The 25,232-nt window shown below is 48.6% G+C and overlaps 1 protein-coding gene across 3 annotated transcripts in view; it reads left to right on the forward strand.

Moving 5' to 3' along the window:
- The window catches only part of MELK (maternal embryonic leucine zipper kinase), a 711,420-nt gene that overhangs the window by 608,853 nt on the left and 77,335 nt on the right, over positions 1–25,232 (forward strand). For all 3 annotated transcript variants that reach the window (XM_069630471.1, XM_069630473.1, XM_069630472.1), the window contains exon 15: positions 8,893–8,986. In XM_069630471.1, coding sequence (XP_069486572.1) covers positions 8,893–8,986 — 94 coding nt within the window. The remainder of the gene's footprint in view (positions 1–8,892; positions 8,987–25,232) is intronic.

A 25,232-nucleotide genomic window follows, 5' to 3' on the forward strand; every position in this document is an offset into this window, starting at 1 on the left:
GTGTGCAGGGGACGGGAGTTCCTATTCTCAATAGGAACTCCATTCTCTTCAGTATGTAGTTGACTTGTTGATACCAGAGTCATTTTCTCTCTCCCCGGCACCCGTAAAAAAGTGATAAGATCTGACGAGCCACTAATAGCTCGAAATTTAAATCTATGGGAATCGAAAGAAGGGTGTGCTGCTTCTCTTTTGTGGTTTTCTAATGCGTGAATTATTAGCCAGTATTGCTGCTATTCTGTAGTGCGCTGTATGCACAAATCCTCTAACGAAAAATTAAATGTATTATTTTTATGATGGGCTTAAACTGTACTATTTATGCAGTGTTTCAACTGTGCTGAAACAGCGTTATATGTATTGTCTTTCCTTTTTTCCTTTTTGGGCGTGACCTTTCAGCGCTGCAGGCTAACGCCTTCTTCTGTGCCGTACCGTAATGGCTTGTAGGATCCGAAACAAAAGGTGGTTGTCTAGGTAACGCTGTAATAACAAAATGGCGGTTAGATCGGAGACGTTTGTTAGGGTTCTTTACTGTCCTGATGTGAGTTAATGCCGTGAGCACGCGCTGCGCTGTCTTTCAAATGATGCAGGATTTACTTTCTCGAGTTTGTATGCATGTATTATTTTTCTCTGATTGTCCTTTCTAAGCACTCTGTCTCTTTGCTGCCGGTATCTGAATGGGGGTTGTTAGGCAGAAACCTGTGCAGTTCCCTTAGGGACCACTGCAAAAGATTTAAGACTACAGGTGTTGGCAGTAAACCCACTTGGTAGCAGTCTGTACAACCCAGATTTACCTGGTAGCTGTGGCTGAGCAGTCAGACTTCCCTCAAGAAGAGTTAGGCAGTATGCAAAGTATACACAATAGGCACTCCGATACAACAATACAAGCAAACACTGACCAGAGCTTTGGTATCAAAGTATATAATTATTTAAAAACACACTGTTGAAAACACTCCAGCACTCTTATTGTAAAATATTCTAAACACAGTTACTAGTATAATATATACACCCCTTTTTCCTTATCAGATAAGTCACAGTAAAACGCCACTTATTTTCATACAGAGGTGAGCGCTTAACTAGATGGCACTCCGATATGTTTGTGAGAAAGGGAGGGAAAAAGACAGAATATGGAAAGGTACACCACTCTAAGATTCAGGAACACTGTTAGCAAGGCAGAAGAGCAAAAAGTCACTGGTGAGCCAAAGTCCAAAGGCTGGGCCCACTCTTAGAGCAGAGCACAAATGCGCCCAAGATCAGTTACACTAGGCTTAGAAAGTCTTGCAGAGGGTTCAAAAAGAGTTTAGAGAGGCTTAGGAAAGTTTAGCCAGGGTGTCCCAGGCTAACCCAGGTTCGAAAGCCGGGGGCTAAATCTACCCCGTACAGTCGGTAGCAAGGGAAGCCAGGCGGGACACGGTACCTTAAGTGGGAAGGATCCTCCAGCGGTGGCAGTTGTTCCTGGCAGTGGGTGCAAGTCGCGTTGTCGTCCAGGGGAAGAGAAGATCTCGACTTGGAGGAAAGATGAAGGTTGTTGCACTACCAGGGAAGAAACGAGCCGCGGAGTTTTCTGGTTAAAGGTGGTATCTTTGTTTCGCGGTCGTGGTAAAACGTGGTATCCCGGTTGCCGGGGTGCTTGGCACAGGCGAGGCGGCCACGAGGTACGTCGGGAAGGCGAAAAGACGGTGAAACTGGTTATCCCCACCAGTCAAAGGAAGAAGACTCTCCGGCGGGAGATCTGTCGTTGGGGGAAAAAGTGGTGAGACGGTCCAGCTGGGCTCCACCGGTGGTGGTGTCGTGGCAGGTCGGCTCAGCTTCTCCCTCATCGGATTCTTAGGTCCTGTGGCGACTTCTGAAGTTCCAGTCCCCAAAGCCCTGCTTTTATGCAGCAAACCCCTATTCACTCAGCCTAGCTGTCACTCAAACATGCTAAGTGTTGAGCCGGCCGGCTCACCACTTGGGCCAATCAGGATGGAGTGCGACTTGAGTTGCCTAGGCAACTCAGTCCAGGGTGCCTAAATTCCCCTCGACCCCTCCTAAGTACCCCAGACAGAGTGGCACCACTTTGGAGGGCTTCTGTGGAGAAGCCCGCCAAAAAGTGGAACAAAGGGCTCGACTCGGGTTGGAGTCACAGAAGAGAACACAAACGCCATTTTAGAATCAAGTTTTGGCAAAAAATACCAACCGGCGAATTAATATTAATTAAATAAACCGGCGGTATGTTCGAGGCTACCGTAAATAAAGATAGTAGCCTAAAACAATGGGAAATCCCATAGGAAAATATTTGCTGTTGAATATAAAAAGTAGTATCCACTGCCACAAGCCAAAACTCGATCAGGGGGGACGAAGACGTGCCCCCTCGACTAACAGACCCTGGGGCAATCGAATTGCCCCAGCCAGTACGTCCACAATATGATGGTTTGTACTGGTTCTGTTCAGAATTTAAGACTAGTAAAGTCAATGGTGACTTTACATGCCCTGAGAGACAGTAGTCAGTCCCAGGGTATGGAGTCTATACTGGGGGGTCACTATGACACCCCTGTGTTACTGCACTGAGGGTGCTGTGTAACACACATCACAAAAACACATGAAGCCCTATGGAGTAAAAGACCCCATATCCCATTAAACACATCTAGATTCCAAGAAACACACTCGAATCATGCCCAAGAGTGAGGGTAAAAGAGTCTCACTCTTGGCAGGAGAATAAAATAAACCCCAAAAATCCAGCAAAGCTGCTGGGGGACTCACTAGGTTAGGAAATTCAGCCTAAACAGAGAATTCTCCCCAACAGGGGTCTTCCCTGTGGTCAAGGATTCAGTTGCCAGGCACTACTTTTTATTTTATTTTTAATTTTTTTATTGTTGCATTCACGATTTACAGAAGACCTAACACAACCTAAACAAACATAAAATTAAAACCTTTATCACTCATAAAACCTATTAAAACACATAATGAAGAATAAAAAGATACAAAATTCTGAATAACAAAGCGTAGCACAACATTAGCATCATTCAGGTTTTAGATTTTTCTTGTCCAATTCTGTTACAAACGTTAGGAATACATCTAAGGCTAGAATCAAAGAAATATTAGTGCTCCACATGCATCTACACCAGAATAAATTAATGGACACATCCGTGTTACCAGTCTTATCCTTGAAACATATTAGACAATGTTTGTCAAAGTAAGAACACAGTTACTAAGTGCCTCAAGGTTTCTGTAGAGTCCTCGCCCCCACAAAATCTACAGTTATAGTTAGAAGAATTACTGTTAAACAGCGATAGGGAGTCCTTCCAGTGCTTACTCCTCTCATTGGTGGGGAATTAAGCCTGAAACGCATATACGTTATGTGAACATTAGCACAAGGAAATCGTTGAAGATAGTGGTATACATTCTCTTGCATGCAGAAAATGAGAATACTCCCCATAGGTTGAGTGGGAAGCAATGCAGTCCAGTCTCCACCCAGTCTGCCCTGAACCGAATCCTCAACTATCCCTGGTCGCTGCACCAGATCTTCCTCGGTCACCCCAATAGAGAGACAGACTTCCACCGTAATCTGAACTCTTGAATTGAAGGTACAGGTTCTTCATGCATGGCTGAATGAGTCTCATAGAATTTTTTGGGGGAATCGATCAATTTCCTGAAGATAGTGAGCTGCTTCCAGACATATCTAGCTTTCAGAGACACCAGGCAGAAGTCCTGTCTTATTACCGTGTTCAGGATAGCCATGGAAAGACCCAGCACCTCCTTCCATAGCTTCCCTAGTATAATGTTCAAGATGGAGCCCATATCGTGGGTAGATGGGTCAAGGCGATACAAGATGGGTTAAAACTTAGCCATATAAAAACGCATTAAAGGGAGCAATGAGAATTTACAATCTTTGAGCTTCAAAAATGTAAATTTAACTTTTTTTTAGCCTTGTCACATAGGCTAGTTATCCAGAATTCGATGCTAACCTTATTACTGAGGGTATAGCCTAAGAAAGTTACAGCCTTGACTTGGTCCACGTTTTCCGTCCCTATTTCCCAAACGCGTATCTGCACCTTGGTTCCCCTCGAGACAAGCAAGACCTTGGATTTAGACACATTGGGCAGGAGATTGTTAGCCATGGCATATTTCAAAAACAACTGCATTTTCCTTCTCAAACCTCATAGTTCTGTCTAGCATGTTAAAATCCTCCTTGAAGGTCCATCCATTCCAACCTAGTGTTCCCCAACCTGGTAAGCGCAATGGAAGGACCCTGCCACAGTCTCTCCACATCACACACATACAAGTTGAAGAGTATGGGGTCCAATGTACAGCCCTGTTTTACCCCAATAAAAGAATGCATCTCCTGCGATAGGGACCCTTCCTTTGTAAGTCGGACACGTATGGTAGTATGTGTATGAAGAAGCGCAAGGAGCTGAACCAACTTGCTAGGTATGTTCTTGGTGAGCAGTTTGAGCCAGAGCCTAGATCTGATGACTTTGTCAAATGCACTAGACATGTCCAGGGATGCTAAAAATACATCCCCCACCCATGTATGATGTACATAGTGTCTGAGATGGGACAAAGTAGTTGCATTGAGAGGTACCCATTCTTACCTAAACCCCACCTGAAACGGACTCAGAAGGTTGTTAATTTTGACCACTGGATTAAGGTTCCTCAGGAGAAGGATGGAGAGAACTTTGCTTGTTGCATCAATCAAGGCTATAGGCCTATAGTTATTGGGGTCAAGTATATCTCCCTTTTTGTGAATGGGAATAATAATAGATTGCACCCAAGAGGCAGGAATAGTGTGGGTCCGAAGGATATTATCGAACAAAGGCTTCAGAAGTTCGGCCAATAAATTAGGTTCCTCTTTGAGGACAAAAGGAGGAATGCCATCCGGTTCTGTAGCACGGGACAGCTTAAGTCTACCTATAGCCCAGGAAATGTCGTCTCTATCCCGCATACACAGGCCTACAACCGGTTTCCCCATATAAAGTCCTGCAATGTCACCAAAGTTAACAGGCGGCGTATTTGTATAGTAGTCGACCATACGTTGACCTGTAAGGGGCAATCTATATCCCCCGAACCCCCCCCCTTGGTAGCTTCAAGTCCTTTTGATAGTTGGCCAGAATTTTCCATCCTTCCCCTTACAGAGACACTCTGCACTACTTCTTTTGGTGCACACGTGTACGGGTCACTTTGGATTCCTCTCTGGGGGCTCATCGTTTTGCCATCCTCGTTGCCAATTGTTATGCTTTCCTTAATGATGCTTAACGCGGTTGTGAGGGGTATAATCAGTTTTATTGTGGGGGCGCTCTTAAACGGCAACTGAGAACTCCACCAGCCGTTCTAGAGCCCGGATGGGTTTGAGTACTGTTTCAGATCTAGTGCATTAAAATAAACATTAAAACAGAACATCTCTCCCCAAAGTGAAACAGGGATGTGAGGAGGGGACAGGTGAAACAGCAGAAAACAAAATGGGGGCGAAAAAGAGGAAGAAAAGGAAAATACAAAGGTGGATGGGTATATATTGCTATTTAAATAAAGGATACATTCTCAACATGACACCCGGCTAGATCAACAATTTTGCAGAAACATTTGTGAATCACTGGCCGCCAACCGCATCCTCCACCCAACCCTCACCATCCTAGGAGACTTCAACATATGGTTCGACTCAACATCCAACCCTGTGACCAGGTCACTCAGAGTCTAGATCCACTCAATCTGAAACACCACACATCCACTCCCACCCACATGAGAGCCACTCCCTCGACACCATATACAGCACCGCAAACCTATCTACCCAGCCCCTGCATACTCTGTCATGATGACTCGGCAATCTCTTTAACCATACCACTCATCACTGTGGTCAGCGGCGACTGCCCCACACGTCCACCACCAACCGCCCCACACGTCCACCACCAACCGCCGCCACTACTTTCCCACTATGGAACAAAGTGGTAATCACCCCAGATCTTGAACTCTCACTCTGCAACTCCCTCAACTCACTCTTCCTCACGGGGGAACCCCCAGCAATAGATTCCTTCGACCTCTAGTTTACCAATGCCCCTCACCCCGTCAAAACGTTCCTCGCAGAGATCTGGACCATTGCCGAGGTTCTTCACCCCCTATCTCAAACCTCTCAAGCACCGTCTGGAACGGGCCTGGAGAGCCGACCCTTGGGCCGGAAGCGAAACTGCCCTAGCAATGACAACCAGAATTTACAGATCGGAAACCAGAAAAAGCAAGAAATCATTCTATGGGAACCATATCCAAAATGCTTGCAACCCAAGTAAGGAACTACATAAAATCAAAGCAGAATTAAAATCCCACTCATGCTCCTGCCTGTCTGCTCCAAGCTCCCAAGCCTTGTGCAACACCCTCTTGCTCCACTTGTACAATGCTGCCAACAAATGACAACTCCATCGCTAAACTAAAAATCCTACCGCCACTCCCCCGCAGCCCCCCACACAAACCCTGCCTCAACCACAATCTTCTTTTGACTCTCTCCCATCACACACCAAGAATTCCTGTCATTGGTAGCATTTAGCTGCCCGTCAGGCTCCCCGGAACACCCATGCCCACCCACCATGCTCCAAAAAATACTAACCCCCACTTGTGCAGGTAACATCACACGCGCAATCCTTACTCACATCAGGATCCTTCCGGAAAGCCCTTAAAACATCCTACACAAAACCCATTCTCCAAAAAACGACTCTTGACCCACTCCTCCCCCAAAACTACCGACCTATCTCCAAAATGCGTTTCATCGCCAAACTGATTGATTGTACGCCATATTGTCAAACAGCTTGGCCAATTTACGAAGCCAACAACCTTCTAGATCCAGCACAATCAGGTTTCGGACCACTAAGGGGAACAGAAGCCTACCTAGTCTCCATCTGGGACGACCTAAAAAAGAGCAGCCGACGCAGTCTGCTGCAAGTTGCTCATCCTGCTAGACCTTTCTGCAGCCTTCGATACCATCGATCACTCGATTGTATTAGTCCGACTACAAACACAAGGAATCAAAGGCACAGCCCTTTGGTGGATCTCCTCCTTTATTTCTAACCGGTCGCAAATCATGCACCTCGACAAGTTCACATCCATATCACGTCCAGTTTGTAAAGGTGTCCCCAAGGAGCGTCCAGGTCACGGTTAATCTTCAACTTCTACATACAACCCATTCCCGCAATCAACCGCTCGTACAACCTTACCTGCTACAACTATGCAGATGATACCCAGATCATCCTCAAAATCCCAAACTCTGGCAGCCCAGACCGGTCATTGTACCTCTCTGACATTGATCGCTGGATGACGACCAACCACCTCATCCTCAAACCTGGGAAAACGGGAATCCTAGTCTGTGGGAAAACATCACTCATCCCCCAGCCAATCCTGTGGCTCGAATCACTAGGACCAGCACCAGCGGGTTAAGGGTGAAAGGGTCGAATACAAACTTTCGAAATGCAATTGTTTCTTATCAAAAGGACCGAAAAAAAACACATTTAACCTATACCAAGGCCAAAAAAATACATTTAAAAAAAGCATTCGATTTATTTTTTTTCTCGATCCTTTTGAGTCGAACGTTTTGTATTCGACCCTTTGACTGGACACCCACCAGTGGCCTCTAACATGGTTAAACACCTTGGTTGCGATTTTGACTCAGATGTATCCCTCACCCAACACATCACCAGCGTATCCAAAACCCGTTTCTTCTACTTATGCATCTTCAGTCGGATCTTCCCCTACCTCACCTATCCCCACCCTTTCTCGGCCATCCACTCATCCTCTCCTGCCTAGACTATGCTAACTGCTTCTACCTAGGAGCCCCGGCATCCCAACTAAGGAAACTCCAAAGAATCTAAAATGCGGCAGCATGCCTGCTCATTAACCTGCCCACCAGAGAACACCTCAGCCCTACCCTGAGAGTCTTCCACTGGCTCCCTATTGCTCGATGCACCACCTTCAAAGCCATGTGTATCACCCATCGTGCAATCCACAACACCAGTCCTGAATTCCTCTGGGACAAAATTGTCCCCAGCCAACCTTCCAGGAACTTCTGATCTTGCACTGCATTCTGCCTAGTGATCCCACCCCACAGCTCCATAAGGCTTGATGGTTCCTCTTTCTCCGTCAAAACGCCAATCATCTGGAATTCCCTTCCCTTACACATTTGCAACACTGAAACCACCTGAAATTCAGGAAGACCCTTAAACCCGGCCTCTTCCCAATACTCTCCTAATCCACTGCACCCCGTGAATACACACTAAAAAACTCCCCTGCTGCAATCGCTACTCAGGGGCAAGCAGCTCTCAACGATTTCACCTGACACCACATATTCCTCAACACTGCCAGCCGACTAGTACTCTAGGTAGGCCAGCAGCTTTCGTTGTGGCACTCCTGATTCACTATCAACCCACCCACAACAACACTCCCACCCGACATGCATTCTAGGTAAGCCAGCAGCCTTTGCTATGGCTACACTTGCAACATTCTCACTGCGCCCCTGCCCGCCAGTCCACATGAGCGACGACTAACCACAGCTATTTTGTTGCATACTTTATTTAAGCAGTTCGCAGTCATGCTTTGCTTTACAACTGCCTAGTGTTTCCCCAGTCCCCCTGCGCCTATCCCATATACCTGCAGCAGGAGAGATCCATAACATAACGGGAGGAAGTTGCCTTTACTGTGAATCCGCAAATTTCCCCCTCCGTTGGCCATCTTCAGATTTACCCTCACCCCCCCCCCCCCCTAATGGTCTAGACTACGTTTGAAAAGGGGGTGCTTAGTTGGGCTGGCATGAGTGCATTCAGTTGTGCATGAATGAACACTTGCGTGTTTTCCATGGAGAAAGGTATAACTGGGCTTGTAATGGGTTGGAAATGGATGCAAACATTGTTAAAATAATTTCTTGAAATTTTCTTTTCCCCCCAACAGAAAAAAACTGTTCAAAAGAGAATGCACCTACAAAACACCCCATATATAGTAAAATGGATGACATGGTATTTTCGAGCATTAGCCCTGAAAGACGGTAAGTCTCGTAATCTATGCACATTGCTGGTGATATACCAGAAGCTTGTATGATATTTTATTTATAACGCGCTCCTACACAAGTGTTTGAATATTAAATATGAATATTGTGTTTCGAGAAGAGGTTTTTGTTTTGTTTGCTTTTAAGTAACCACAAACCTCACGTTGTTGGCACCTGCCCACCTTTACAAATGAACCATTTTATCATGATTGGTGCAGTTCCATATTTTTTAAATGTATCCCATGTCTTAAGAGGGGCTCCCTGTTAATACAACACATTTCTTGTGCCCCTTAGATTCCTGCATTGCCGTTGTGCCACTAACTTGGCAAGTACCGCCTGGATTGTTGTCCCCAACCGTCAATGAAGCCTGCCTCTAGTTTGGGGCCAACAGTTTTTACAGTCACGTACCAAGTACCATCAGTGTTGAAAATGAATGGTCATATTGCTGATTGTTTTCTCTTTAAGGGAAGTGGTATCAAATGTACTTGCATGTAATATCTATCCCCCCCCCCCCTGCAAAATAACTCTGCCCCCAGGCCCCTGGGAAGACTGCACCACGGACTGCAGTTTTTCTGCTGCAGACAGAAAACTAAATTGGAAAGTATAGGGAAGCTTGGTGTGATGCACTGTTCATCTAGTACCCGGATGCCCTCTTCCCTCCCCTCCACACCTTCTACTGGGGAAATGAGATGCCTTTAAACATAGACCAAATCACGAGTGAGCCAAGAAACGAGTAAAGGAAAATGTGCTAGACCTGTGTATTCAGTACATTACAGTACTGTTACGATAATGAAACAGCCCAAATTAATTTTGTTCAGTATATTAATGTTCCAATGACCTAATTTATTCCAGAGGCATTAGAAGCCATGCTCATTGTTTCAGCAGGCACACAACACCAACCTTTTGAGTCTGCTGCGCCTCTTCAGGAGAGTTCAGCCAAGGCTACAATGCACCACTATGCCCTTAAAGGCTGATCACCAAGAGAGCTGGGACCACCTTCTAATAGCCCCATCTCAGCACAGTTTGCTCCAGTCTCGGTAGGATAGCGCAGGGGCAACTCGCCCGTCCTGGAAAGCAAGACGATGCAGAGCAACACAGGTTCGATCCACGGGTCTGCGCTTAGAAACCTCTGGATATTAAGCGCATTATAAATCGGAGCAGGACATTTCGCCGCAGCTAGTTCAGCGCAGGAGCAGGTTCTGGCTGCATCGAAATTAAAGGATTTGTCCGCCCATCTGCATGTATTTCCTCTTCTTGCCACGGGAAAAGTATGATATTGGCACTCTATGAAGACGGTATATAAATTGTGCGCTATTACTTTAGTTATTTAGGGATATTGGTAGATCGGTTGTATGCTTTACACCATCATTCTACAGCACTGCAAAGAGGATGGATGGGTTGAACTCCTTTTAGTTTTATCGTTAAAATGAAAACCTTGGCATGTGTGATGTGAACCAGAGGATTAAAGAAGCCTGGGTGTTGCTTAAAATGATGGGGAGCTGTGCACATTAACACATGAAAATAATACCGTCTGTGCTAAATGAGATTACCAATACCAGGGCCAAAGAAGCAGACCGGCAATCGCTACATTTACAAGTGGTGCCAGAAAAGACTGTTTGCAAGCAAAGGTAACACTACGTTTATCTTGTGCTCTTTGTTGCATAGTATAGAGGACACAGAACTAGATAACCGCCAACAAAGATGTTGTTCCATTATATTCAACGCCCAATGCATTTTCTTTCCATATCCAGTTAGTCTTAAAAAAAAAAAAAAAAAATTCGAATGTCAAAAATTTTTACCGAAAAATCAATTTCGAATGTATTTAATTTACATGTTTTTTTTTGTTTCGCGAGTAAAAAAAGGGTTAAATAAACGGGGGTTGGGGGAAGGGAACCCCCATTTCAAATGAAAAATAACAGACATTCGAAATTATTATTTTTTTGGTAACATTTTTTCGACATTTTTACATTCGAAATAATCACTATAAACCTTTTCTTTCATTGTACCAGTCTGACAAAAGTTTTTGTTGATGTGGTTTTAAATAGAGGAAGCATGGCATGGGCAACAAAGCAATGACACTAAAGCGGCGGTCTTTGACAGAGGCGCGATGGAGGGTGTGGAAGGGGCTGTACTGTGGGCAAATTCTCATGGGCAGGCATGTACTGCCACGCCAAAACATCTGAGCGCCAAAACATCCCGTCGCCGAACTGGCCGCGGCAAATCGGCCCGCGCCAAAATGGGGTGTACCGTTATAAATAACCCATTGCAATTGCATCTGACCGTCGCAGTTGCTGGAATGTGGGACTCTGTCGCCCATCCCAGAACAAGTAGCCCTGCATTGGGTCCCTTCAGACCAGCACACTGCGATAGCTAGATATAAGTCCACACTTGGAGAAGGAAGACATTTTATTTGGCGTGAAACCCTTTGGAGGCTTGGGAGAATTTACCATTTAATTCAGGCTGGCCAACCCATGTGTTCTGCCTCTGCTGGAGCTGGTGCAGGGATTAAGAACGCCATTGGGTTTGACACCTATAGTGACTCAGATTGAGATGATGTCCATTTATGGGGATTTTTGCATAGTAGTGGCCAGAGCAGTGAGCAGTTTAGCTTAACTGCTTCCCAGTTGACCATTCAGTGTGCTTAGACATTCTCTTCTTAAGACCACATTGGTGACACTATTGCCATTCAGTACATACTTAGCTGAGTCAGTGATGATTGTAAGCAGTCTGCATTGTCACTGTCTTCAAGCACTTCTTAGGTCCTCTAGCAGTCTTGGCTGCAATGATCTGGACCAGTCACAACCAGTTCCACCGATGGTATGGATCTGCACCATTCAAACTGGCAGGGGCTCTTCAATCATGGACAGCCACTGGCCAAACACTCTGCCTAGCAACAGACACACTGTGGCTCTGTTGTGGGCTGGGACCAGACAGTCCAGCCCCCACATCTGGCTCCTTAAAAGTTCTTTCCAAATATGGAAATTCCGAACCTGAGCTGGCAGGAAAGATGGTATAAAATGGCCAAAGCACAGGCAAAAATATCATGCCACAGCCATTTTAGAGAATGCTTCATGCAGTAAACGGTACAAGTGCACAAATAAAAAGTCCAAAACACTGTAGTAAATCTGCTGCTATCAGCCCATCCTGGAGGCATTGCAATTGTAACATCTAAGTTACAAAAGAAAAGGTTTTAAGGATACAAAAGTATCCTAACCGCGCTTCACTTAAAGGTGTGCAGCTTTAAAAATACAAGCAATCCACTAAGACATTCTCCCAGTACTAGTCTTAGGAACGATCGGTTTACCCATAGGATTGGGAGAAAAGCTAGGTCATTTAAGTTTGACTTTACTTACCTCCATAAAGTCAGGTCAGCCACCCACAATAGCAAAAAAAAAGGGTTTACCATAGAAGTCGAGGGAGCGGCTAAAACAAAATCCTACTTAATAGCCATTTCAGTCTTCACGAGGAACACCGAACAATGTTTGCTCTCCGATAGCCTACTGTTATGCAGTTTTTTGACCAGCAGATCATAGCATGCTTGTTGGTTCCTGCATGGCTTTTATATTGTGTTTTCATTATTAATGGCTACTCTTTTGAGCCCATCATCATGCCCTTTGCATTTGATCACTCTTAAGATGATTTTCCTGGTTGCCATCACTTCCACTAGCCATGTAAATGAGCCCCAGGTGCTTACAGTGAGACCGTTCTACCTTTCTAAGATGGCAGTGACACTATGGGCCTGGCTGCCAACTCCTTCTGCAGGTTGTAGTTCCATATTCTGCAGAAAATTCATCTCTTATGCTCCTGCTCCATCAGAGACTCTGAAGGTGGTCAATCTGGATGACTAGCTTTGTCTGCTTGGTTGGTTCTTGTATGGGTGGTACCTCGTCCAGCTTGCCAGTGTATTTGTGTTCTTTCTTTTTTTCTTTTTTTTCAAACAAGGAGCCTTGCCAGTTCTCTCCTTTAGTGTTTGGTGCCTGTTAACATCAGTCAGGTGGCTAAATTCCTTCAGTGGCACATGCTTGCTTAAAGTTATTGCTTTGATTCCTTGTCTAGTTAAGATACTGGGTTGTCTGCTGTAGGGGTTGGTTCCTCCCTTCATGTTCTATATTGATTTGGGACTCAAAGATGAATCTGTGGAATGAAGAATCCTTTGGAACACCACCATTTTTATTGTTGCTGATGTATTAGCTTGTGATCAAACATTAGCAGATTGAGTGGACATCGGGGACTTGATGCACTAGTCAATTTGGGTTTTGGTTACACAATCCTGCTTACATTGTTTTACCATTACTTCACGTAGCAATACCCCTGTGTTTTGTCTTTGTAGATGCACATACCTTCGAATATTCCAACTACGATTCTGGGAGCCTAGATAATTCCCATTCAACTTTTTCTATTTTATTTGCATCCAGCCTGCTTTAGGATACTGCTTCTTTAAGAGCTCCAGCACATCCTGTGCTGCCCGCCCACATTTACAAGATACATTTCGATTTCAGATTCTCTCCACGTGTTATGATATGGCATTTATAACACGCCTATACAAAAGTGTTTAATGCGCGACAAGGGAGGGGGAACAAAGGGAAGACGGACAACGATCTTACTAGGTCAGGTAACATTGAGCTTGTGCAAGTGCAGGGGAGGGGCAAAGTGTGCAGGGATAGGAGAGGGGGCAGTGCAGTACATGGATCACACATTTACAAATAAAACAAATAAAAAGGGAGACCAGCTGGTGGCAAGTGCAGACATAAAGTGTAAGTGCTGGTAGGAGACTGTAGGGATACAGGAACCGACCCGGAGTGCAATGGTTGCCATGGGGGAAATCGGTGCAGGAGTTCATTTGGTGGGGGGGCAGGACCTGGGCCTGAGGTCAGAGTACCCAGGTGACCAGTGCAGTTTCAATTTCAACCAGTTCAGCAGGTAGAGGAATAGAGAAGGCAGAAGCAAAGATCTTGAGGTGCTTCCGGAACCAGAGATGGTTCTCCTCGTTTCAGAAGCAGGGAGGCTGTTCCAGAGGGAGGCCCCAGCCGAGGAAAGGGATCTACCACCAACTCGTTGCTTGGAGAAGCGACTGACCCTGAGGGAGTTCGAGGTGGAGAAGGAACCCCCTAGGCTAGAGCTCCTTTTAGTTGCTCTTTATTCTATTATAGATTTTTTTACAAACTATTTACATTTATGACTTCTGACTGCCAGGGCTCTGTGGTCTTTTGCAGAAGCAATTGCTATGGCTATGAGCCCTTATGGCTTGCTCGGAGGGAAAGATTTCCCCGTTTAATATGTGCCTCAGAAAGCCTATTGAACAAGAGGACCCCCATGATCACTGCATGTACAGTCTGAAACCCCATGTTGTCAAGGCCTGCAACCTTTGCCAGGGGCTTTCTTTCAGGGCTGACCTAGCAGTGAGAAGGACCTGAAAAAGCAAAAGAAAATGAGCCTCTGACGGGGATAAGAATCTGATTAAGGAAAATCCTAGGCATGTAGCCACTACCGCTGGAGAGGTCACTTGCCCAGAGGCCAGCCTCAGAACCCTCTAGAGTTTAAAAAAGGGAACCGTTGCCACCAGTCATTGGTGTGGAGGGGTTCCCGAAGACTAAGGCAAAGCGGCTATCCGCAGTTAAGTGTTGTCTCTGAGGTGGGGGCGTGGCCTGCAGCCATGGAGTAAGCAGTTTCTATTGTGTGCTCCCGCAAGATCCTCTAATCAAGATTACTATGCCGCATGGGAACATTTGGCCCAGAAATTGCACCCACCTCAAGCGGTATGGAGTGTGAGCAGACAGACTGAATCAGCAGGCAGCAGAGTCGTGACGACGAAGGTACAGGCCTGAGAGTTTGTACAAACATCCCCCAAGATGGCGGCCATAGCATAGAGCGGGCACAGCGAGTGAGGCAGAGCCCAGACGCATCGGATGCAGATGGCTGTGGGAGAGCAGATCCTGTAAAGAGTGCCCTGCCAGCATGCTTAACTGACCCCCGGTAAGCTGGTGGCAGGAGCGTCACAAACTGCGGCAACTAGTCTTGAGCCGCTGCACAGGCAGAGACCACAAACTGGACCCCCCGGTCGCCCTCCGGGCTCCTCAGTGTCAACAAGGCGGGGGAGTGCAGAGTGCCCAACACACAGCGGCTGAGCACAGGGGCTAAACGAAGGGCAGCCTGACTGCGTGCCTCTGCTCCCTAAGCACAAAGGCTATCGTGAAGCGAAATATCTGTGCGAAGAAGCTACCGGGCAGCCCTGAGTCCATGGAATGACAGTTGGGGCATTAAGTCCAAGATACCTGGAACTACCCGACCCAGGGCCACTGGTAGACCGAGGAACGGCGACACAGACAAACAAGAACCCAGGCACAATAGTGTGCACTAGCCCTGACGCACGGCAGCACCGGCGGATACCACTTACATGCTAACTCCATGTACCATACAAGTTGACGATGCTGCTGCGAGAAACCCTTTGCAACATCAACTGCCGGACCACCATGAATGCCAACATCTCCGACTATCCGGTGCACAATGCAGACACGCTCGCCTCCCGGATTCACAGGATGAGAAAGAAGTCATCCAAGGTCTGCACCCCAAAAGGGCATTCCTGCAGCCAGCAAGGCTGCTGGGCTGCGTGCACCCCGACACTGCATTCCTGCAGCCAGCAAGGCTGCTGTTCTGTGTTCACCCCAACAGTGCGTTCCGTGCTCCGAGGGCTAAGGGACTTGGGTCATGGAAAGGTGTCAAGGCGACCCCTGGGTTAGGCTCTCTTGCTAAATCCTACCCTATTGTACATCATGTCCGGGGCAGCTTCAAGTGCACTGGTTACATCACACTCTTGTTACATTAGGTCGTATGTGTACATCAAGCAGGGAGTAGACTCATGTCCTCTAGTTAAATCATACCCTATTGTACATCATTCCCAGAGCAGTTTCAAGCGCACTGGTTACATCGCAAACTCTTGTTACATTAGGTCCTAAGTGTAGGTCATGCAATGAGTAGCATCATGTCCTCTAGTTACATCATACCCTAGGCCCTATGTGTACTTCATGCACCGAGTAGCTTCATGTCCTCTAGTTAAATCATACCCTAGGCCCTACGTGTACATCATGCAGGGAGTAGCCCCACGTCCTCTAGTTACATCAAACAAAAACCCAAGACAGAACCTAGAAGAACTCTTAGACGCTGATACCCCGAAAGCTACACCTCAAAAAAAGATCAACCAGGAAGGAATCCTCAACACCGATCAAGAGTCTCATTCAACAAGAAAGTCCAAACTAAACGCCTCCAAACTGCACTGCAATCTAAGAAACGCAAGATCCATGTCAAAACACTAAAAACAGATCTTCGAAACCCACTCTGACAACGGCATTGACATTCTGTTCATCACAGAAACATGGCTGGACAACAACTACTAAAATCATACTCCAAAGCTGCCTTCCAACCAACTTCAAATGCCTTCAAATAAACAGGAAAAATAAATAGGAACCATTGCAATAGCATTTAAAGGACACCTGAAAATAAAAACAAACTGCTCAACATCCTCCACTGCGAAACCTTGGTAATACACCTAACAGCGAGCCCGAAAACCAACATCATTCATCCTGGTGTATAGACCACTGACATATGATGCAACCTTCAACAACTTCATAGAAGCCATCACCAACTTAGCCATAAACCACGAACACCTAATCATCCTGGGGGACTTCAACATCTGGTTTGAAGACAGTCACACCAACTCCCAAAACTCACTGATTGAACAACTCGCTACCATGAAACTACGACAACTAGTCAAAGGGGCAACACACTCGGCAGGACACACCCTCGATGCAATTTTCACCAAGGGAAAAACTAATCACCACGGTACCGCCGATGCAAAATACTGTGGAGCGACCACCTGATCATTCCATTCGTGATCACTCTGCTTACTCAAGTCTGCATCCAACCTTCTAAACTCACAACCACCACAAAAGGAAATTGGAAACCCGTCAAAGAAAGCAACCTATTTGAACAACTGGAATTAACCAAACCCTCAACTACAGAACTAGAGCTAGCTGACCTAGACGGGCAAGCAGAGTTACTACACAAATGGATTGCAGATACATTTGACAAGATCGCCCAGAAAAACCATTCACCCCATCAAAAAAGAGCAATGGCAAAATGGTTCACCCCACTATAAAGCTCCATGAAAAAGGAAAACAAAGATGGAACTGGAATGGAGGAAAGAATACAACACAGACAAAAAACACTGTTTCAGAAACCAATCTGCGCATACAAAAAGGAAATTCAAAAGGCGAAGAGAAGGCATTATGTCAGAATCACCAATGCCACCAACACAAATAACGGGACAGAAAAGGAGGAAGAGAGAGCACCTGAGTGCTATCAGACAGAAAAGAAGAGAACCACGAGAGGACCTTGCCCGTAATCCCAATCTGGGTCAGGCGGGTTAGCAAAATCGGATGATCGACCGTATCAAAGGCTGCTGAAAGATCCAACAAAATCGGAGCCCCAACCCCACCAGCATCAACCAGCCTGGCCATGTCCTCCAGAACTGACACCAATACGCTTTCCTTACCCCGACCAGGCCTAAAGCCAGATTGGGTGGGATCAAGCAGTGTAGATGACTCTAGAAAAGGAGGGAAGAGGGGAGACCAAAGATTCCAACAATTTCATAGAAAACAGTAGAAGAGAAATAGGGCAGAAATTGGAGAGGAGAGAAGGGTCTAGTGACGGTTTCTTCAACAAAGGGTTAGCTGTAGCAATTTTAAGTTCAGCTGGAATTGCTCCTGCCTGGCACATCAAACTCCTGTAAAGGAAAGGTTGGACAAGAACTATGCACTTACGGTCCACAGAGATGATCCCTAACTTAAATTATCTGGCACTAACTTGCCTGGGGCCTTTTGCCCAATAGTTCAGGTTACAGTTCCACAGAAGTTAAGATGCAGGAAAAAATGCAGGTAGGGTCTCTTGGGTCCAGTAAAGAGTTCTTATGGTTAGGGTTCAAGTTAGACTAATGCACAAAAGTAACGCAACTGTCAGATGTCTTGCAGAAGCAAGCAATGGCAAAGCCAATATTGTTACAAATACGCTTTATTATAAGGCCATTAACTTAAAATGGGAGAATAGGGATATGTTAAACTCTGTAACTTACCCCCGTACTCTGATTCTTTCCCAGACTTGGCAGAACAAAAGAAGGGTCTGTTGCTTTTCCCGCCAAAAGTCGCAGTCATCGATTCACAGGGGCTGTAGGTTCAAGCTGATCTCCGATTGGTGTCTTACTGTTGCAAGGACTCTTGATCGAAGAATGCAGAAAAACTCAATGCAGCACCCCTCTTGGGACTCGACTCCGGTCAGGTAAGCTATTTTGGATGGTGGTCACCGCAGCAGGGCGATGCAAAAGGACTCTGCAGCCTCTGTCAGACTTTCCCCTCCTAACTCGAGTCCCCTTGTCGTTAGGCCGCCGACATTTCGCAGGATGTAGTCTGTACGATGATGCCGGCAGCGTGGTAGCCCAAACACAAAGTTGGTCAGCCACAGGAGGGTTCCAGGGCTCTTCCGAAGGTTTCCTTTAGCAAGGCACCGAGCAGACGTCTGCAATGGATGGTCCCTCCACTCCAAGGGTCGTAGCTCCTTCGCAGGACTTCTAAAGATCACGCACAAGACAGGGCTTTTCCAAAACAGCAGCAGAGGCTTCCTTCCGTCAGGTCTCCGCAGGTTTCACAGCTTGACGGGATACTTGGCTCCTTCAGGTTTCTCCAGCATGAGATCTGGCATGGATTCACATGCTCATGAATATTCCCCGGTAAAGAAAGTATCAGTTTTGTAGTTTTGTTTCTGATCTGTCTTTCTTAGTAACCAATCACTGGTCTCTGGGTCATACTGCCCCCAGCCAATGACTGCCCTCTGCCTAAGCCCCTCCCCTGTCAGCCATCCTCAGATTTTTACTGCACGTTCAAGTGTTGGCAGTCCTCGTGCTATAGCTCTCGAGCTTTAACTGCGTTTTGAGATTTTTTTTTTTATTTTTTTTCAAAGAGTTTAATCTAATTTTTTCAGTCAATCGAGCCTCAAGCTTCACAGTTTCTACTTCCGATCAACGGGGACCCGTTTCAGAATTTTCTACGCCCCTCAAGGGTGAAGTTTTCATCGAGTTACGGTTCTTGGAGGATTCCAGAAGATCTGAGGCCTATCCCGTGGACATGGCCCAGGATAAGGGAAGCTAGACGCCCAGATCCAAGCTGTTCAGGAACTGCCCTGGATGCGGATTACAGAATGTTTTCAAGAAGGATGAGCATTCGAGATGTCTCTACTGCCTTCAAGAAAACAAAACGCATGTGGAGAAGGACTGTGCGTTTTCCAAGAACCTGTCGCAACGGACCATGAATGATCGGCGTATCCGCCTCACCAACTGGCTGGAAGGAAAGAGCCCAGCAGGTGAGAAGAGGTCCGAGCGGTCTTCTAATTCCTTTGAGGGCGCTCCGGCGACGGGGGCCCAACAGAAGGCAAAGCTCCGCAGGCACCGCTAACGCCGAAGGGTCAGGCTCTTTGGCTGCCAGGGAGGGCGCACTTTCACCGACGCCATCAACCACGAGCCAACGCTCTGGCTCGGGGAAGAGAAAGTCCGAGAACCCGGGTAAGCTTCTGGAGAAGTCCCGGTGGATCCCGAAGGAGTCAGCCGAGGAGGTGCGAGGCGGTGACCCCCCACCCCCAAGGTGAAGGCCTCAAGCGCGTCAAAGGTGGTTAAGGCCTTGATTCACCCGGCTAAGGCCTCTATCGAGGGAGTCGTGGCGGCCCTGGCGAAGCCTGTAGAGGCTACACCAGTGGAGGCGACCTCGGGGCCCAGAGTTTCCCTGCCACCGCAGAGGGAATCATCTTGTCAGCCCATCGATAAGACCCCCGTGAAGACACCGGTGGAAAAAGAAGGGGGGGGGGAGCGGTGGCCATTATGGACACGGATACAGCGTCTGAGGAGCTGGTTGAAGTCGTGAAGGGCCTCAAGAGGTTTGAGGAGCGCCGGTCCCACGGGAGGAATCCCGAGGAGGCGGACAAGGAGAGCACCAGTGGCACCGACGAGGCTCCCGTGGAGGAGCAACCATTGCGCCTGTCGCAACCAGTGCCCGAGCCTCAGGGCAGCTTGGCGGCCATTTTGATGGCAATCCAAACCTTATGCACGGATATAAGGATGAGGTTGCCTCTACCCTCAACAGACGACCCAGCAGAACTGGGCCAGTCGGGAAGCCCTCCAAACAAACGGAGGAGAGTTCATGCCCCCCGCCCTTCCAGCCCGCTCAGCCTTCATCTCCTTCCCCTGATCCTAGGGAGGACACAGGAACAGATACAGCCACGACGGGGACGGATGACGACAGTGGTGACGACGGGATGGGCCTTCCATCACCACCCCTTTCGGGCCTCCACCCCCCACCGAAATTGGCTCCTTCCACGCTATGATTGCTAGGGCATCCAAGCTTTTCCAGCTCTGCTCTGAGGAATAGAAGGAAGGCTTACTCCATCTACGGCGCGAGGCCAAGAGGAAGACGGTCCTCGCGGTGCCGTTGCTTGACGATATCTGGGACAAGGGACTTGCTCTCATGAAGAACTCATCCATGACGCCTGCCAAGAGGGATCGGTACGAGAAGTACCGGGTCCCCGATTTCGCCCCTTTGTGCCTTAGGGCACAGCCGACCCCGGATTCGGTCGTCTCAGCAGCAGCCAAGAAGAAAACGGCGGGGGCGACTGCTTCAACTTCAACCTCCCCGCCTGACGGCGAGGGAAAGAAATTGGACGCCATGGGACGAGTCATCTCGTCTGCGGCGACGACAATTAAGGCAGCCAACGCCCTAGTGATTGTGGCCCGCTATGATGGAGTTGTGGTACAAGATCGCTCCCCTGCTGGACTTCCTACCAGACGACAAGAGGGCGGAGGCCCTGGTGATCCTTCACGAAGTTGAGGTGGCGTTGGACCACGCCATAACAGTGGCCACGGACATAGCTGACACCGGGTTCCGCCAGTTGGGCAATGGTGTTTGCCTGCGACGGCTGGGATGGCTCAAGGCAACAGATTTCCGCCAGGACGTACAAACCATGCCCTTCGACGGGAACAACCTGTTTGGGGAAAACAGTGGATGAGTCACTTCAGGCCATCAAGGCTGACACGGAGACGGCTCGGGCCATGGGAGTTTTGCAGCGACGACGGCTGCCCTTTCAGAACTCCGGAGGAAAGCAAGGTGCCTCCAAAGGATTCGGCGGTGGCTCCTCTACGTACTGCCAGGCAGCCCGTTCCTCGTCGCAAGAGGCCTACAGAGGGCGCGGCAAGTCGGGAGGATTTTACCATTGCCAGGGAGGCCAGGGCGGCAAGGCCGCTGCCACGCAGGACTGAACCGGCCGTGGCGTCGGGCCCCCACCTGAGCACCCCAGTGGGAGGCCGGCTGGTGAAATTCGTCAGCGCGTGGGAGTCCACCTCCGACAGTTGAGTGCTGGATGCCCTGGCCCACGGGCACACTCTAATTTCTAAAGTGCCCCTGCATTCCTCCCGTGGCCAGGAAGGAAAATCAAGTCCCTCAACTGCAGTTAGAGGTAAGGGCGATGCTCAAAGGTGCCATCGAGCTCATCCCGAAGAGACTCCCGGGCTCCGAGTATACTCAAGATACTTCCTTGTCAGAAAGAAGACATGCGGTTGGCGCCCCATCCTGGACCTGCGTCGGTTAAACAAATGCATCAAGGCCCAGAAGTTCCGAATGGTCACCCTCCAGCACGTGCTGGGACAGCTGGAGGAAGGCGACTGCCTATCGTCGCTGGACTTGGAGGATGCTTACGTCCACATCCCCATTCTAAAAGGACACCGAAGTTTCTCAGATTCGTAGTTCAAGGACGGCACTACCAATTCAAGGCCCTGCCATTCGGATTGAAGTCGGCGCCCAGGGTATTTACCAAGTACCTGGCACCAGTGGCGGTGCGGCTGCGCCTGCAGGGGATCCACGTTTACCCCTATCTGGACGATTGGCTCATCAGAGCAAGGACAAGGGAGCTCGCTGTCGAGCACGCAGAGAAGACCGTCAATCTGCTCACGGATCAGGGATTCTCCATCAAATTTCCCAAATCCCACCTGGCTCTGTCACAGGTCGCACTGTTTCTGGGAGCCAAGCTCGATACAGCAGCGCGATTGGCTTCTCCGTCGGAGGAAAGGACGAAGGCCATTCTGGGGGCAAGGTGTGTAGCGCCTGCTGGCCACGGATGTGGCCAGGGTGAGGTCCATCGAGTCCCTTCTCGGCATGATGTCCTCTTGCATCTACCTGGTGCGCCTATGCAGGCTGCGGATGCGCCCTCTACAAGAGTTTCTTGACGCCCGTTGGATGCAAGCGGTGGGCAGCTTCGAAGACGATCCCGCTCAACGAGGTCTTTCGCCAAGCAATTCGGTGGTAGGGCACCCGCGTGCATCAGGAGACTGTGACGACTGATGCCTCCCTGGAAGGATGGGGAGCGCACACTGGAGATCACGCGAGAGGCCTTTGGCTCCCGGAGGAGAGGTCCTTCCACATCAACATCCTGGAGCTCCGAGCAGTGTTCTGGGCACTCCGGTCGTTTCTCCCATCCCTCAAGGGCAAGGTGGTGAGGATCTTCACCGACAACACCACCACGATGTTCTACATCCGAAAGCAGGGAGGAACCAGGTCCCCGGCCCTATCAAAGGGGCCCAGGATCTGTGGCATTGGGCCGTTGCCCAGGGGATGTTTCTGGTGCCCTTCCACCTAGCAGGGATAAAGAACACCGTCGGTGACTCGCTCAGCGGGGAGCTGCGCTCGTGCCACAAGTGGGAACTGCGTAAGGACCAAGTGGATCGGCTTTTCCGACGATGGGGCAAACCCCAGATTGACCTGTTTGCGACGGCGACGAACTCAAAGTGCCAGAGGTTCGCCAGCAGGTTTCCCCAGCCGAGGAGCATGGGCAATGCTTTCTCGTTCCCCTAGGACGGCCTGTTCCTGTATGCGTTCCCTCCGTTGCCGGTGCTACTGTGACTCATCAACCAACTCAAGAGGTCCCGGTGCAGGATGATCCTCGTCACACCGGCGTGGCCAAGGCAGATCTGGTTTCCGGACCTTCTGGACTTGTCAGCATCCCCCCCAGTCAAGCTACCGACGGACACAGATCTTCTCTCCAGAGAAGGAGGCACCATCCTCCATCACGACCCAGGGGTCGCTGAACTTGCAGGCCTAGCTCCTGCGGCACTAGAGTTTGGAGGGTATCCCGGCAGACTGCAAGGAGGTACTTGCAAAGGCCAGGGCATCCTCAACTCTCAAGTGCTATGGACACAAATGGAAGATGTTCTGTCTGGTGCCGTGCACAGAAGATTAACCCTTTGCGAATTACGGCCCCTCAAGTGCTGCCGTACCTGCTGTCGCTTGCCAGGGCGGGGCTCGCTCATGCCTCCATCAAAATACATCTAGCGGCGATTTCCCGCTACACCAGAACTACGGGACGATCATCTGTGGTTTCATCGCCTAGTGAAGGAGTTTATGAAGGGACTGTTCCGTTCATTCCCGCCGGTCAAGGCTCCGGCACCGGCGTGGGAGCTCAACCTGGTGCTGACCAGGCTCATGGGGGTGCCCTTCGAGCCTATGCATTCGGCACCTTTTGAAGTTCCTGTCGTGGAAAACGGCATTTCTTGTGGCCATCACCTCCACACGACGTATGGGAGAGATCCAGGCCCTATCCTGCAAGCCTCCATACTTGACTTTTCACGAGACAAGGCTGGCCCTGAGGGCGCACCCTTCTTTCATGCCCAAGGTGCTGTCGGACTTCCATCTCAACGAGCCCTTGGTGTTACTAGTTTTCTTCCCTTTGTCGCCGGCCGAGAGGACTTTGCACTTGCTGGATGTAGCTAGAGCGCTGAAGTTCTACGTGGACAGCACTAAGAGTTTTCGGAAGACATCACAACTGTTTGTGAACTTTGGACATCTGAATCAAGGGAAGGCCCTCTCGAAGGCTTCCATTTCTGCATCATGCACTGTCACCGGTTGGCAAACCGACCGCTGGCCGGCCGTCCGAAAGCCCATTCGACCAGAGCGATCGCTGTTACCACAGCGTTCTTGTCTGGTGTACCCCTGCTGGACATCTGCAGGGCTGCTACGTGGAGGCACACCTTCACGAGATTCTACTGCATTGACCGGGATTCCAGGGAGGAGTCCAGAGTCGGCCAAGCAGTGCTGCGCAACCTGTTCGCCTGAAGGTGGGCCTGGTGAGAGGTAAGAGATGCTTAATGTTGAGCCTTGCCACTTCCCGTGGTTGTGCATGTGTGTACTGCTATGTATTATATTCATGAGCATGTGAATCCATGCCAGACCCCATGCTGGAGAAGGAACAAGTTACTTACCTGTAACTGTTGTTCTCGAGCATGGGTCTGGCATGGATTCACATGCAAACCCTCCCTCCTTCCCCTCTGCGGTTCTTTACTTGGTCATACTTCCACTTTACGTGCTACCAAAGCTGAGGATGGCTGCCAGGGGATGGGCATAGGGAGAGGGCAGTCATTGGCTGTAGGCAGTATGACCCAGAGACCAGTGATTGGTTACTAGTAAGAAAGACAGATCAGAAACGAAACTGATTTTTTTTCTTTACAGAGGATTCCCAGCTTGACAATGGGGAATATTCATGAGCATGGGAATCCATGCCAGACCCATGCTGGAGAACAGTTGCAGGTAAGTAACTTGTTCCATCTCTGAAGAATGGGTGCAGGGGTTCTCTTATCCTAAAGCCAGGTAATAGCAGCTGCCTTCACTAGGCAATGACACGACTAGCCCACACGCACACCCAGCAGTGGTCCGTAGACAACTGGTGGGAACATTTATGAATACCACTCAGACACACTGAAACCAGTTTGTGGATTGGAGTCACAGACCCAGCCCACATCCTGCCAGCAAATGCACACAGACCTCCAGTAGCCCACCGAAAGCTTCTGCTTTCCCGGGCACTGGAAGGCCAGGAAGGAGACTAAAGAACAAGATGGCAAAAGAACAGGCGAACAATCTCGTGGCACGACCATGTTTGACCAGTAGCCACAGTGAGTAGCCAAACGCGGTAAAGCTAAAACAAAAATCCCCAAAAGTAGGGAAAGGTCATTGCTGCCACCAGCCTATCCTTTGGTTACACCTAGAGTAACAAAATCTTCTGCGTTTTAGTCTAGGGCAAAAGAGAATGTACCCATTTGTACTGCAGTATAAGCTGCATTGTACATAATTAACAAATTACCACAAGTGATACAAAAGTAACCAAAAGTAGAAAC

Source organism: Ambystoma mexicanum, chromosome 6q (genome assembly GCF_040938575.1).
Source record: "Ambystoma mexicanum isolate Mex_15411 chromosome 6q, UKY_AmexF1_1, whole genome shotgun sequence".
NCBI lineage: Eukaryota > Metazoa > Chordata > Amphibia > Caudata > Ambystomatidae > Ambystoma > Ambystoma mexicanum.